A 16,889-nucleotide genomic window follows, 5' to 3' on the forward strand; every position below is an offset into this window, starting at 1 on the left:
TTTTCAGGCAGTGCTGGTTTTCATAAGAGTTGCATTTGAACCTCCAAAATGCCCGTCAATATAAAGTAAGAAGATAGAATGTAACTGTGATTGACAATGTGCGCCATATTTATTGAACATTCACTGAAACAATCGGGTGCATACCGTTCTGGGCGGTTTTACGTTTCACTGAAGGAAAAACAGATTTTACAAAACTCTCTGGGAAACATGATTTACATAGAATAAAAAAGTACAATGTATGCCATGTTGTTACTGAATGTAGGTTAAGCTTGCGGACGCATACATTGCTTTTATCATTTTTACCATCTTTGAGGAGGTATTCAGCTGCTGCAACATTTCATAAACCTTGGTTCTGTCCACAGAATCAAACGCTTTCCTATAATCAATAAAGGCTGCGTATACCTTGCCAACCCGACTGCTATCCATTCTTCTTTTCACCAGGGAAATCAATGTAAAAATGTGATCGGTTGTGGAATATCCTTTCCTGAAACCTGCTTGCTCTTTGCTAATGTTATCTTCATTTTCACACCAGGTATAAAAGCGTTTATTCAAAATTGAAATACAAACTTTTCTCACGACACTTAATAGTGAAACTCCTCTGTAATTATCCGGAGAGAGAGAGAGAGAGAGAGAGAGAGAGAGAGAGAGAGAGAGAGAGAGAGAGAGAGAGAGAGAGAGAGACAGAGACAGAGACAGAGACAGAGACAGAGAGACAGAGACAGAGCGAGATGCAGAGACAGAGAGATATAAAGAGAGAGAGAGAAATCGCCTTTTTAATCTGCTTGTCGCCAATCACACACACACACACGCGCACACGCACGCACGCACGCACGCACGCACACACGCACGCACACACACACATACACTTCTTCTTCTTCTTCGGCGTTCCAGACACACCCACACAAAAACACAAACGTTAACGCACACACGCACACTCACACACACACACACACACACACACACACACACACACACACACACACACACACACACACACATACACACAGACGCGCGCATTCATCCACAAACGCACACACACACACACGCACACACACACACACACACACACACACACACACACACACACATACTTACACACGCTTTTTACATTTAGTCAAGTTTTGACTAAATGTTTTAACATAGAGGGGGAATCGAGACGAGGGTCGTGGTGTATGTGTGTCTGTGTGTGTGTGCGTGTGTGTGTGTGTGTAGAGCAATTCAGAGTAAACCACTGGACCGATCTTTATGAAATTTGACATGAGAGTTCCTGGGTATGATATCCCCGGATGTTTTTTTCTTTTTTTCGATAAATGTCTTTGATGACGTCATATCCGGCTTTTTGTAAAAGTTGAGGCGGCACTGTCACACCCTCATTTTTCAATCATATTGATTGAAATTTTGGCCAAGCAATCTTCGACAAAGGCCGGACTGCGGTATTGTATTTCAGCTTGGTGGCGTACAAATTAATTAATGACTTTGGTCATTAAAAATCTGAACATTGTAATTAAAAATATTTTTTTATAAAACGATCTAAATTTACGTTCATCTTATTCTTCATTATTTTCTGATTCCAAAAACATATAAATATGTTATATTCGGATTAAAAACAAACTCTGAAAATTAAAAATATACAAATTGTTATCAAAATCAAATTTCCTTAATCGATTTAAAAACAATTTCATCTTATTCCTTGTCGGTTCCTGATTCCAAAAACATATAGATATGATATGTTTGGATAAAAAACACGCTTAGAAAGTTCAAACGAAGAGAGGTACAGAAAAGCGTGCTATGCAGCACAGCGAAACCACTACCGCGCTGAACAGGCTCGTCAGTTTCACTCCGTTTTGCACAAGCGACGGACTACGGTCATTGTGAAAAAATGCAGTGCGTTCAGTTTCATTCTGTGAGTTCCACAGCTTGACTAAATGTAGTAATTTCGCCTTACGCGACTTGTTTTTATCTTACAGTGCAATTCCCTCTGTGATACCATAACAGTGCTTTCTAATATTAAAGGTCATATATGGGTTTGAAGTTTCCTTTTATCATTGTTTGTCGAGCGCTTATTTACGCACACGTTTCTATCATATGGAATTAACCGGAGTAATATCCTAAGAATTTGTCTCTGTTTAAAATGTGGTTTTAAACTTCCCCAACCCTGTCTGACTACAACTATTATTTGTAGTCACATAGCAAGCGATAGAATTTTTACTTCCTACGTCGAAGCATGGAACAAATATGAACAACGAACAACGGACAATGAAGCTTGTTACACCTTTGTGGCTAAAACGGATATTCTTTCAGTCAGGAAAAAATCAATTGTGCACGTATTAGCTGATGGGTTTAAACCATCATATGAGTCTGCAAAGCGAAATTCACAGGGAGTCGAACAGTGAAACGGATACGATGCTAAAAAGGTTTTGAAAAGAGAGTGACAGAGAGAGAGAGAGAGACCGAGAGAGAGAGAGGGAGAGAGAGAGAGAGAGAGAGAGAGAGAGAGAGAAAGCGAGAGAGAGAGAGAGAGAGAGAGCGAGAGACAGACAGACAGACAGACATACAGAGATAGAGCGAAAGCGAGAGATAGAGCGAGAGACAGAGACAGAGACAGAGAGACAGAAATTAACAGAGGAAGAGAGAGAAAAAAGTTGTGGAACAGAGAACCGAACCAACATGTATAACGCTTAGAATACCAGGGAAATGTACCTGTAATGCTAATCTTGTTCAAGTCCGACAGAACAGTTAGCGAATCACAACGCCATGGCTGGGAGAATCAATACATTTTCTCCGGCCACGTAAACACATAATCATGTTTCTTTAAATCAAGCGAAATACGGTGACAATTCTCGGATTGCGCGCCATAGCATCATTACAGAGGGGTGACAAAAGTCATGCATACTCGAGGTCGGCAAACTACAAACTAAAATTTGGAGCGTCGGGCGAAACTTACTTACTTTACTTAGGCCATTATGAACCCCCGGGGGAGCATAGGCCATCGACGACAATTCTCCATCCGACACGGTCCTGGGCTGCCCTTTCGATCTGGCTCCAGGTCTTCCCCTGTCTGTTGATCTCTGCTTCAGTGTCTCGCCTCCAACTGTTGCGCGGCCGGCCTCTCTTCCTTTTCCCTTGTGGATTCCACTTCAGGGCTTGCCTCGTGATACTGGATGCTGGCTTTCTCAGGGTGAATCCGAAATGAAGACCTTTGGCAGAGAGCTGACCAGATACCAGCGGCGCAGCAAATTCTCCGGAGGAAATGGGGCTGGGCGAAACTTCGCTTCGTCGAAACTAAACAATGGAGGGTCACAAAATTCCGCATGGTGACAGTTGTTAACCCGTGATTTTTTTTTTTTTTTTTTTTCATTTTCATTACTTTATTGTCCCATCGCTGGGAAATTCGGGTCGCTTACACCCAGTGGAAAGCTAGCAGCAACGGAGTCGCGCTACCCAGGTGTCTGCGTGTTTAGGTGTATTCAGCCACCAGCACTTATGGCAGAATGACCAAGGTCTTTTACGTGCCATTGTGATGACACGGGGGTGGGACATGGCTTCCGTCTCTGGGTCTGCACATAAAGTTGACCCGTGTCCGTCCCGGCCCGAATTCGAACCTGCGACCTTCCGATCACAAGTCCAGTGCTCTACAAATAACGTCGAACCTAAAACCGCGATTTGTAAAAATGTAAAAATGTAAAAATATCGCATTCCACAAAGTAATACATGCCTTTCATTATTATCAATATTTGTTGTTTAGAACCTCTATGCTGGGTGGCGGGGGGTGGTTTGGACATGATAGGTAAAATATTACGATTTTTAGCATAACAAAGAAAGAGACAAAAATTTGATTGGATCCCTTGACTTTGGGGTAGCGCGACTCTGTTGCTGCTAGTTTTCCACTGGGAGGAAGCGACCCGAATTTCCCAACCATGGGACAATGAAGTAATGAAACAAAAAAATTCTAATAGATTCCTTGACTTTGGAGATGACAAGCAAATATCGGGCGCATTTACGTGATTTGTAAAGCATTTTACATTTTTACAAATCACGGGTTAACAACAGTACCTTATGTGACCTTTTCGTCCAGAAGTTCATAACTGACGTCTCTCATATTGTTGCTGCGTGCTTGTTGGGTTGTGAACATGACCAGGACCAGTAAATAGCTGACAGTGAGGTGCAAACGTACAGGTGCGATAATTTAAATCATCTGAATCATGAACAGCAACTTCTTTTCTTCTTCAGCGTTCCAGAATGTTCTGGTTACGTGTGAGCTCGTTTGCCCATTTGGGTTCCCCAAACTATACTCTGAGAGCATAGTCAGCTTCACTCCGCTTTCGTTGAGTAGGCATGCTGGGTATTTTCGTGTATCCATAACCCACCGAACTCTGACATGGATTACATGATCTTTTCCGTGCGCACTTGGTCTTGTGCTTGCGTGTACACACGAAGGGGGTTAAGTCACTAGCAGGTCTGCACATAAGATGACCTGGGAGATCGGAAAAATCTCCACTCTTAACCCACCAGGCGGCAGCGACCGGGATTCGAACTCACAAACTCCTGATTAGGAGGCCGACGTCTTTCCACCACGCCACTGCGCCCGTCATGAACAGCAAGGCAGTTGAGGGGAGGGAAACCAAGGGAATATTTGGTGACTGTTCAAACGGTTTGAGTTGCGTGCGCGACAGATTAAATAACAACCCTAGATGTAGACAGTCTCAGTGAGAGCGTCAATGTTCATTCGTTGGAGTAGACTGTCGATTATGATTTCGGGCTGTTTGACCCATTTTTGAGTCGGAATTTGGAATGTATCGGTTGCATGGAAACGTGATCGGTAAATACAAAAACAACAGGTTTTTTTCTTGTGATAGATGAAAAAAACGCCAACGAGGACTGTTTCTTGCAATCTGCTGTGCTTCGTACCATGTGCATTAACACAGCCGTGACTAGAAGACAGAAATAAACAGAGCTAGAAAATGTATTGTTTTACCATCCAAGTCCCGACATCTTAATATCATTGAAAATATATGGTTTTACCTTCACATTTATCTACAGCGCATTTCCAGCACCAATTAGTCAAACGCAAATCTAGATGTAGCTGTCAGTCGTCGAAATCCACTTCTTGAAGATTTTGTACTCGTGACTTTCTTGCAAGTTATAGTCATTTATAATGAACAAAAGACACACAACGCAATACCAGAAGCTGAAAGGCCTGTGGCAAGTAAAGTATTTTTTGTATCGATTTTTCTTTTGGTCGATCCAGATGTACCGCTCTAAATTCACGTCTTCCGATATGAACGACTTAAGGCACCACCCTGTAATACGGGCACTGTTCGCTGATTAAAAAAAACCCGAAAGCTGTGACGTGCTCGAATAACAAAGGTTTGGCGTTTGGCCCATTTTTGGGTGGATTTTTCGACAAGTTGCAGCAGAAAATGTTGCGAGATATGTGCTTCTTAATAATTATGCATATGAATGTAATGCAAAAAGCTATCCAGGATCTGAAAAAGCTTGTACTTTGTGCCTTGTTTCAAACTGACTCAAATAACTGTGCCACTTACTATCGATTATGAAAAGACCTTTATTACTACAGTCGATTTTCTCTACTGTGTTGCGTCCGTCAGTCCTGGATCATATACCTGCAGTTTGGACATCTTCTTATCTCTTTGAAATACAGTTAACACAGTTTTTGCTAATCCAAAAATAAAGGTAATAAAGGTCTTTTCATAATCAATATCTGTGATTGTATCGTAATGTTGTCAATAACAACGTTCCAACAACTTACCTTTCTTGTTATATGATTGTACAGTTTTTGCTAGATTTTGTCCTAACTTTAAAGACGCAGTCAAGTAGAATTGAACAATACGAGAGGAAGAGAAAGACAAATCCAGCACGTGCAGGATTCTTCTGAACGTCGTTCCTGGTAAAAAAAATGAATCGACATTCTGCACAAAATATGTGACCCTCCACCACGAAATGCGTCGCATGTCACCTCGCGCGGTTCTGCGCTAGGCTCAATATAAGTCCGGGGATTGTCTGGTAACAGTGTGAGGGTCACCTTAGTCACAGGCTTATAACTCAAACAGTTTCTGCTCTTTTCTGAAACGGTTTTCACCACTGGATAGAGCATACAAACTTTTCTAGGAAAATGTAAAAATATGAAAATCATGCAAAGGTGACATGCGACTCATTCCGTGGTGGAGGGTCACATATTCTTCTGAACGTCGTTCCTGCTGAAGAAATGAATCGACATTTTGCACAAAATATTCTTCTGAACGTCGTTCCAGATGAAGAAATGAATCGACATTCTGCACAAAATAACCCGAGGATTTCGCTTTCAAACAGTATGATCGTCGTAACTTGAAACGAATCTTTGACTGACTACACAAAAATAAAATTTGTATTTCGTCGAGATAAACAAAATGCTTCGTCTCGAAACATTCAGTTTCGCGGTTTTAATTCTGTCTGGTGGCCTTCTGCTGTCCAGTTTACCCACAGTCCATTCAAACGACAGAACGGATGTGATGAGTGAATACACATTGACCAATGAGATGCAGTGTCAAAGACTGTGTTGGTACCGTCCCTTGTGCAGCAGTTACAGTTATCACATCAGTTCACGTACTCAGGGGAGCTCAAACTGTGTTCTGCATGCTTCTACGGGTAAGGTCTGGTGCTTTTTGTAACCGTCCATTATTAGTATTTACAGTACTATTCTTGTGTATAGTTTGTGTCTTGTAATTATAAACTATGCCAGTAGAACTCTACAGCAACACATTTTTGTGAAACCTTTATTCTTTAATTTTTTACCCGACATGATTTTTTCTCGTCTCTTTTCTTTGGGAATTAGATGAAGGAGGGGGATGGGAATGACACACTGCAGTGTAGTTCGTTCAAAAACTGCAAAAATGGACGTGGTAATTCTGCTCTGTACCTTTTCTCCCATATTCTTCTCGTCTAAACCCGGTGTAAATGTGATTATGTGTTCCTGTATTATATTTTTCTTCTGATAATAGCATCTTTTCGAATGTCTTTGTGTTTCTGTGCCTTTCTAACCATCCTCTCGTCTGTTTGAGTATCTGTCTTTTTATCCCATCCACCTCCTCCTCCTCCCCACCTCCTTCTCCTCCACCTCCTCTACCTCCTCCTCCTCGTCCCCTCCTTCTCCCCCTCCTCCACCTCCTCCTCCTCTACCTCCTCCACCTCCTCCTCCTCCACCTCCTCCTCCTCTACCTCCTCCACACCCTCCTCCTTCTCCACCTCCTCCACCCCTCCTCCTCCTCCACCACCTCGTCTTTCCCTTCCTCCTCCCTCAACTCCTCTTCTACCCCCTCCTCCTCCTCCCCCTCTTTGTTCTCTATTCTTCATTATAACTTGACTTACAGCTGACAGTTCTGGTGCAACAAGCGAGGTCCCTACACTCACTGCTGGCTGGACTGAGACATCAGTCTCCAGTTCACACATCAGCAATGGATGCATCAATCGGCCATGCAGCAACACGCAAGTGTGTGTCCCTGCGTCATCGGTCTCTGTGCCCACGTCACCAGTTTCTGCATCCTACGCCTGCCTCGAGATGCCGTCACACTGTGGAGCCCCAGAGCCTACGGCTCATGCTGACGTCATAGTTTCCGGAACCAGTCAGGATGACATAGCACAAGTGACGTGTGATGAGGAATACGTTGCGTCACCGAAGGATGTGCCCGTTGAAATGCGATGTATGGTGAGTTCGGGTCGACTGTCCCATTATCAAAGAAGAAGAAAACAACCCCATTATTTTTTGTTTACTAAACAAAATGTTCCTGACTTTCCATCTTTAGAGGCAATAGCCATGACGACTTTAAAATACATTCATGAATTATAAACGAGAAATAGCCCAATGTAATATTGCAGAAGAGCATGGTTTTCCATTACATTTTTAAAGTTATTGTCTGGAAATGAAATGTTCTTTCTTGGCATTCTGCTCTACGTTCTTTGCTCGAAATACTACACGTCATGTATTTGACATATTCTTCAAACTTTACCGCGTTATACCATACAGACAGACAGACAGACAGACAGGTAGGCAGACAGACAGACACACAGACACACAGACACACAGACACGTTGCATTGGCAGTATTTGTATATCTAACCCCTGAAAGGTAGTACATTGACAAATTTGTGTTGGACATCCAAACAATCAACCAAATATAGCTAAAATCTCTTTATTTACGATCAACGTTTTTTCTTCTACATGTATATAGCACTAAATAGCAGTATTCTGTGACCAAGGAGCATGACGATGGTAAAATCATCCAACCCATATTCCTTTTGCTGATATCTTTGTTTCGAATACGTACACAATCGACTTAGTATATAGCTAAATTATATTTATGTGCAATTAACAACTCGTGTAAATCTGGTACGACACAACAAGCAATGTAGTATTCTTTATTTATCGATATTAATATTTGTCGGATACCCACACAATCAACAACATCGAGAGTTCACGGTGTTCACGCTTAATATTTTCCCTTTATTCATATCTCTAAGTGTCAGAAATTTCTGTCCAGGTGACGTCAAGATGGACGCCATTTGTCGGCTCCTGCATGCGCTATGTGTTCAAGAGCGAAGGGATTTCGTTCCAGGAAGCGACGCTACCATGGCAACTAGCTGAACATTCTCAGCTTTGCATGAAAGGCGTCTTTGGTTCCACCGGGCAGCTCTTCGTCTCCCTAATGCCAGACAACACCGGACAACACGTGGATGCTCAGATCTGCTTCAGGTAAGATAATCTTGTTTGATTCAATTATTTTATGTTTTGGTTGACCAGAGAGATATCGTCAACGTTTCCTTCTATCAGCGAGGCAGATGGTACGTTTAAGTTTTCATGTATATCCACGTCCTGTGGATCAGTGATGAAGCCTTTTGTCAGTCCATTCGTAACAGAATGGAAGGCATTGTCACGTCAAGGCGTGAAATGTAAGTTACTTGTGTTGTTGGTGTTAATAAAAGAAATAACCAAGCCCGTTTTGCATCCTTTTCCAAGTTATTATTCACATTTGTATTCACTCTGTTTCCAACTTCAAGCACACTTATAACACATGCACACGCACACAACTATTAAGCGGTTAGTAAGGGTTAATGGGAATAGTTACTCAGCACCCTTGTGCTAGATCACGACAACACACAAGTATAAACAAGGCAAGGCAGACGTCCGGCTGCAGCCTTGGGCAATCAAACACACGGGAAAAAGGACCTGCGATAGATTGCGATCAATAATAATTCAAGGGTCTTCGCCACAGTAATCGTTCATGAAATTCACAAGAAACAGGAACAATTAATTGAAGATTTAAGAGAACAAAGACTGACCCTGTACATTTAATAGGGAAAACGCAGGAAACAAATATTCAAAGAAAGTCTAGGGACTACTCCCTGATGCATATCTTGGGACTCCTCCCGAAGATCAAGAGTTATTGAGACGAGCCTGCGTTGTCTCGATACATATGTTTACACGTTTCTCCTCTCTGTGGGGTAAACACAAAAAAATGACTGACACCGTCGGGCCGGGAACAAGAGAGGGGAAAAGATGGAAGACTTAGCTCTTTGTCGGCGAAGATAAGTGTTCCTTGACGGTGACGTCACGTCGACGATAGACTGCCTGCAATTAAGCAGGTAAGCTGGTCCTCCCCGTAAGTGTCGACGGGGTAACTTGAAGCTCGGCTCATGCAGCGCGGGCTTCATGAAGGTGAGGAACCAGGGTCTCGGCGTCAGTTCATGCGAGAGCGTAGTTATAGCCCCCTACGTCACCACCATCAACGCCGGCGACAACGAGGACGGACGGCGGTGGAGACGAAGGGCGGTGGAGGTGAACCCACCCGGCCTCGACGGTGCACAAATCAAGCTCCGAAGGCGGGCGGACATCCCAAGCTGAGAGTGGGACACAGTAGCGCTGCAGGATACTGCCACGGTGACAACACCGGTGACAAGGTCGAGGCAACAGGTGGGTTGATGAAGAACATCAAGAAGAAAAGAAAGCTGCAACACATTCGATAACCACTGAGTCCCAGAGTCGGCGAAACATATCCTTTCCCCCACTGCCCCCAGCCCTAGGTGTGTACAATAATATTACCCCCAGGAAATATTGTCTTGCGAGCTGTCAATCACCCGGCAACAATATTTACAACAACCATAAATCTTTACAATAGCCATGAATGCTATAATCAATTTCCAAAGAACGGAAAGCAACCCAGGCTTGGCATTCTTGATTGTAATACACGTTAACGTCCCTTGATAAAATAACAGTCGTCAAACAAAGCAAAAGCTGGAGTTGTTTTGAACTTGGTTTAAACGTCACCTTGACCACTAATCGTTCTGTCCACTGACAACTGTCAACTAGTGTTAGTTCACACAAAATTTCACACGACAACTGAGACAACGACACCACAGTAGACGACAATAATTACAACCAATAAACAAACGAAACAAGACACATTCCAACACACAATTACCCCAGCGGCTCTTGGTAGTTGCCAACAAAACCCCAACACCAACACACAGTCCAGACTCTGTCCAGCTTCTCTGCCATCCAAACCGTGAACTCTCGCAGTTCTGTCGTACTCATACGCACGAAACAGAACCCAAGGCCTGCGCAAAAATGCTGCAACGCGAGGTCCGCAGCTAGCGCACGAGATACGCCATCTAAGCGTGCATAATTCGCTGACAGTGTTATAGCAACTGGCACAGGGAAATCGCACGGAATGCACCCATCAACAAACACACAATAATACATCGCGCCGAAAATAACGCAACATTGCCACCAAGGACAAAAGTCGTCAAACACTTGTCACCACTACGTGACAAACCCCCATCCCAGAGGAAACCGCGGGTGACAGGTGACACCGAAGATGGCTATGCCAGAGTGTATGACATGGAAAAGTCTATAAAGAGATAACTGAAGCACTAGGGACATGCCGGACGGAGGATGGATGGGCCCGATGAGGTCAATCACTACCTGTTTGAAAGGAACATCCACCAGCGGCATTTTCTCGAGAGCAACCCTGCGCAAACTGCCGCGGGGAACCGTGCGCTGACACGACTCGCAAGACGCGACAAACCGGCGAACGTCGGCACACATGCCCGGCCAATAAAAATCCGACCAGATCCGGCTCAACGTGCGTCTAGCAGCTAGGTGGCCGGCCATCGGTGAAGAATGGCCTAGAGTTAAGACCTCGCTGCGGAACGGGTGAGGAACGCAAACTTGGCGGTGGAACACTCCATCAGAACCACAATACTCGCGGTACAAAACGTTGGCGCGATACATGAACCGCACACGGCCTTGACCTTGGGAGGACCACGGGTGCTGGTCGCGAGCCAAATCACGCATCCGTTTGAGAGAAGGGTCAGATTCCTGGGCATCAATCAGTTCTTGCCTAGTCTTCTGAAGACCTTGTGATTTAGGATCGAGGGGAAGATCGCCGCAGGCGTCCTTCTTAACCTGAGCACGAGTCACAGCGGCACACGAATCGCGCGGGCCGTAAGTCGGGACTTCGACAACCACACCGGAGGGAAGAGTGAAGTGATTCCCGATGAGAACAGAAGTGTTGAGATCATTCACGACATTGATCTCGATAACTCCGGAGTAATAAGGTGTCTCTACATCCACGTGGGCAATCTGAGCGACGCGACTATCCGGGCCGAACGCCCCGGTGAGATCGCGGGTCTTGCCTGTGAAACATGATTTAGGGACGATATCACGCCGAGCCAGCGATATGTTGGAACCCGTGTCTCTGAGAGCCTCGGTCTCAATGCCACAAATTTTTACCTTGACCATGTAGTTATCGCCTGCTGTAGCAGCCTGACAATCTGGACACAACCGAGAACGCAACTTTGGCACAGACCCCTCAGCGGAGATCACATGAACACATCCAAAAATCGCGGACGACTGCCCGGAACCGGTAACCGACGACTTTTCGCGAGCTATGACGTCACGAGCACGCTTGAAGCAATAATCAGCCTCGTGGCCATCCCGATTACAATAATTACAATGTTTCTTTTCCCCGGGCGGCGCATTAATGGTGGCCACCGATTCAGAATTATCCTGAGAGGCAGGAGAACTGACCTGACTCTCCCTCTCCTCAGACTTGGCAGCCTGGCGACGCTGTCTCTGCTTCTTCTTGGCACCGGAAGTATTTACGGCACAGACAGACTCGGTCTGACGACGAGAGAACGGGTTTTTGCAATCCGGCTCGTGGGCTTCTAAATAAGCTTGGGCAGCGGCAGCAGCAGCGTCAGCCGATACGGGTGACCGCTCCTTCACAAATGCTTTGACATCAGCGGGCAGACCGTCGATGAACTGCTCAAGACGAATGAGGTCATAGAGGCTGTCAAAATCACGATTGCCTTTGGCAAGATCAAGCCAACGGTCCAAATACATCTTGCTGCGCTCCAATAACTGCTCGTATGTCTCGGAACCAACACGCTTGGCAGCGCGGAACTTCTCTCTGTACGTCTTTGCCGTGCAATGGAAAGCTTTCAAAAGAGCACCCTTTAAAACATCATAGTCATCAGCTATTTCAAATGACAACTTCGTATAAACCTCGGCAGCTTTGCCCTTGAGGTGACCACTCAACCTGAGGGCCCAAGTCGAGACCTCCCACTTCATCTGCGTAGCAATACGCTCAAACTTGGCCAGGTACGTATCCACATCATCCCCATCGTCCAAATAAGGCAACCGAATTTTGTCGGCAATAATGCCAATGTCTGATTTCTTGGACGTGACTGAGGCGGCCGCCAAAGCAACCTGGTGAGCATGCGTTTGTTCCGGGTTGGCTAAAGCGTATGAGTGGCTTTCTTCTTCCATGGCGAGTCGGCGTTTCCTCTCCTCAGCTTCTAGTTCAAAGTTACGTTTCCTCTCTTCGGCCTCAACCACAAAATCCAACAAATCACGTCCGGTAAGACCGGCCTCCTTACCTAACTGAAGGTAGTCCATGGTGGTAGGAGGATTACCTGAGGGAGTAGCAGCCAGCGGAGGAGCAGGAGCGGCAACAAAAGAGGTATCAGAAAGCGAATACTCCGAAGTATCAACTACGTCAGAGGAAGAAGAATTATCGTCGTCAGTGACTGTTTGTTCGGAATAATCAACACGTGGTAAAGAACGTAATTTCCTTGGAGACGAGTCCTTAGACATCGTCTGTGCATGACATCATGAAAACAAGACCGAAACCCGAAACGAAGAACGAGTGTGAATCAAATCGCAAAGATGAAATAGCTCGGAAAAACCCACAACAAGGGACAAGGCTATATACCACACAAGTGAACAAATAGGGACGGGAACAAGTAAAACAGAGGGTTAACAACTTATGAACTTATAAAAAAAAACCAGTATAAGTTAGCTTTATATGTCAACCGTGTTTTATCCCCGGCATCTCCACCAAATATGTCACGTCAAGGCGTGAAATGTAAGTTACTTGTGTTGTTGGTGTTAATAAAAGAAATAACCAAGCCCGTTTTGCATCCTTTTCCAAGTTATTATTCACATTTGTATTCACTCTGTTTCCAACTTCAAGCACACTTATAACACATGCACACGCACACAACTATTAAGCGGTTAGTAAGGGTTAATGGGAATAGTTACTCAGCACCCCTGTGCTAGATCACGACAACACACAAGTATAAACAAGGCAAGGCAGACGTCCGGCTGCAGCCTTGGCAATCAAACACACGGGAAAAAGGACCTGCGATAGATTGCGATCAATAATAATTCAAGGGTCTTCGCCACAGTAATCGTTCATGAAATTCACAAGAAACAGGAACAATTAATTGAAGATTTAAGAGAACAAAGACTGACCCTGTACATTTAATAGGGAAAACGCAGGAAACAAATATTCAAAGAAAGTCTAGGGACTACTCCCTGATGCATATCTTGGGACTCCTCCCGAAGATCAAGAGTTATTGAGACGAGCCTGCGTTGTCTCGATACATATGTTTACACGTTTCTCCTCTCTGTGGGGTAAACACAAAAAAATGACTGACACCGTCGGGCCGGGAACAAGAGAGGGGAAAAGATGGAAGACTTAGCTCTTTGTCGGCGAAGATAAGTGTTCCTTGACGGTGACGTCACGACGACGATAGACTGCCTGCAATTAAGCAGGTAAGCTGGTCCTTCCCGGAAGTGTCGACGGGGTAACTTGAAGCTCGGCTCATGCAGCGCGGGCTTCCTGAAGGTGAGGAACCAGGGTCTCGGCGTCAGTTCATGCGAGAGCGTAGTTATAGCCCCCTACGTCACCACCATCAACGCCGGCGACAACGAGGACGGACGGCGGTGGAGACGAAGGGCGGTGGAGGTGAACCCACCCGGCCTCGACGGTGCACAAATCAAGCTCCGAAGGCGGGCGGACATCCCAAGCTGAGAGTGGGACACAGTAGCGCTGCAGGATACTGCCACGGTGACAACACCGGTGACAAGGTCGAGGCAACAGGTGGGTTGATGAAGAACATCAAGAAGAAAAGAAAGCTGCAACACATTCGATAACCACTGAGTCCCAGAGTCGGCGAAACATGTCCTTTCCCCCACTGCCCCCAGCCCTAGGTGTGTACAATAATATTACCCCCAGGAAATATTATCTTGCGAGCTGTCAATCACCCGGCAACAATATTTACAACAACCATAAATCTTTACAATAGCCATGAATGCTATAATCAATTTCCAAAGAACGGAAAGCAACCCAGGCTTGGCATTCTTGATTGTAATACACGTTAACGTCCCTTGATAAAATAACAGTCGTCAAACAAAGCAAAAGCTGGAGTTGTTTTGAACTTGGTTTAAACGTCACCTTGACCACTAATCGTTCTGTCCACTGACAACTGTCAACTAGTGTTAGTTCACACAAAATTTCACACGACAACTGAGACAACGACACCACAGTAGACGACAATAATTACAACCAATAAACAAACGAAACAAGACACATTCCAACACACAATTACCCCAGCGGCTCTTGGTAGTTGCCAACAAAACCCCAACACCAACACACAGTCCAGACTCTGTCCAGCTTCTCTGCCATCCAAACCGTGAACTCTCGCAGTTCTGTCGTACTCATACGCACGAAACAGAACCCAAGGCCTGCGCAAAAATGCTGCAACGCGAGGTCCGCAGCTAGCGCACGAGATACGCCATCTAAGCGTGCATAATTCGCTGACAGTGTTATAGCAACTGGCACAGGGAAATCGCACGGAATGCACCCATCAACAAACACACAATAATACATCGCGCCGAAAATAACGCAACATTGCCACCAAGGACAAAAGTCGTCAAACACTTGTCACCACTACGTGACAGGCATAACATATTTGTGTTCCTATAACTACTAATCTTAACGCAAATAATCAAACCCCATATTTTCATCGTGCACTCGTGCATTCTTTCATTATCAGTTCAGATCCTCCCTTTATACAATTCTGTTAAGTTTGCGGAGATGCAGACACAACTCCTCCTACCGAATCATATTTTTCTTGAACTTTTATGTACATTCAGGTACGAATATCGTCGTACAACAGAAGTGGTTTTCAACACCAAAGAAAACGACGAATGGAATGCGCAGACGAAGATAGGATCCATGCCTCTAGTTCCCGGAGACAGCTTCAACCTGACGCTTCACGTGCAGAGTGACAGGCTACAGTACACACTGAACGAGGCGCACGTGTACGACATTCCGCTGGACAGTGTCCAATCCACGGTAGTGAGAATAGGTGGAGATACAAACATCAACGTGACTTATATCAACCTCATTTCTGACTGTGATTGAACATTTAAACTTGCACTTACGTGTACATCTGCGACGCTTGAAGTTTAGAAAAATACATGTTTGCTGAACACAGGGTTGCTCTAATTTTGAACGCTTTTAATGTGCATATTTTCCGCCTATATTAATTTTCCTCGCTTCCTTCATGCAAATTGATTAGTTCAATGATCATTTTCAAAAATGGTACAAACGGAATCAATTCTATTATACACTATACGCAGATTGAACCTCTGCAAGTGTTTGTTTTTAATTCCATGCAAAAGGACAACACACAATTGCGAAATGCCTCTTTAATTTGACTAATTTAAATCTTGAAGCTAAAAGGGACATTAACCATATCACAATTCCCAAATGCGCCTGCAATGGCTTACTCTGGAAACTATTTCCTCCATATCTTACAAGATTAATTATCAAATGAACAATGGAACCGGCCGATGACTCTTCATTTTCTGAGTCCTGAATTTTTGTCGTCATATGTTTCCAGTGCTGTAGTGTTGGAGGAAATCGAATCCAGAATCTAGCAAATGTGAGCAAGTTCCGCTGCTCTCATGGGAGAGAATAAGAGAGAGATGGATGGCTGAATGTTTTATTGTATTATTTTATTGAATTGATTTTTACAATCTTTCAGACATATGAAATCGGTGCATGTAATCGAAATGTATAAGGAAGTAACAAATGGTGCATAAAACATATACAACTGAACGTTAGTCAGGCACAAAAGTTCGTTTTTTGGCCATGAGGGAGAGAGAGGTAGAGAAGGAGAGCGAGATATATATATCGTTTCAATCAATTAAAACATCCTCGGTTGCACGGTACAATTCCATATATCAACCCTCAAGCCGATTCTTATTTACTTCGAAAGTACTGAGATAGAGAGAGAGAGAGAGAGAGAGAGAGAGAGAGAGAGAGAGAGAGAGAGAGAGAGAGAGAGAGAGAGAGAGAGAGAGAGAGAGAGAGAGAGAGAGAGAGAGAGAGAGAGAGTATTAGCTGCACAGTTAAAGCTACTTCTTTTTTTGTAGTGTCATTATATTATTTGAACTCCGAACTGTAGGACAATTTATTGTTTGTCTGAGTCCATGTATCTACTGATCTCACGTCCTGTCCTTTCAACCGCCTCGTGCAGTAG

At 44.4% G+C, this 16,889-nt stretch overlaps 1 protein-coding gene across 1 annotated transcript; it reads left to right on the forward strand.

Moving 5' to 3' along the window:
* The first annotated feature begins 7,374 nt into the window (after positions 1–7,374).
* LOC138958651 (uncharacterized) lies at positions 7,375–16,519 on the forward strand. The gene is made up of 3 exons (XM_070329878.1): positions 7,375–7,702; positions 8,534–8,745; positions 15,496–16,519. Exons 1-3 carry the CDS (start codon positions 7,556–7,558, stop codon positions 15,764–15,766), a joined length of 630 nt encoding a protein of 209 aa, XP_070185979.1. The 5' UTR covers positions 7,375–7,555; the 3' UTR covers positions 15,767–16,519.
* Positions 16,520–16,889: the final 370 nt, after the last annotated feature.

Source organism: Littorina saxatilis, linkage group LG1 (genome assembly GCF_037325665.1).
Source record: "Littorina saxatilis isolate snail1 linkage group LG1, US_GU_Lsax_2.0, whole genome shotgun sequence".
Classification (NCBI taxonomy): Eukaryota; Metazoa; Mollusca; class Gastropoda; order Littorinimorpha; family Littorinidae; genus Littorina; species Littorina saxatilis.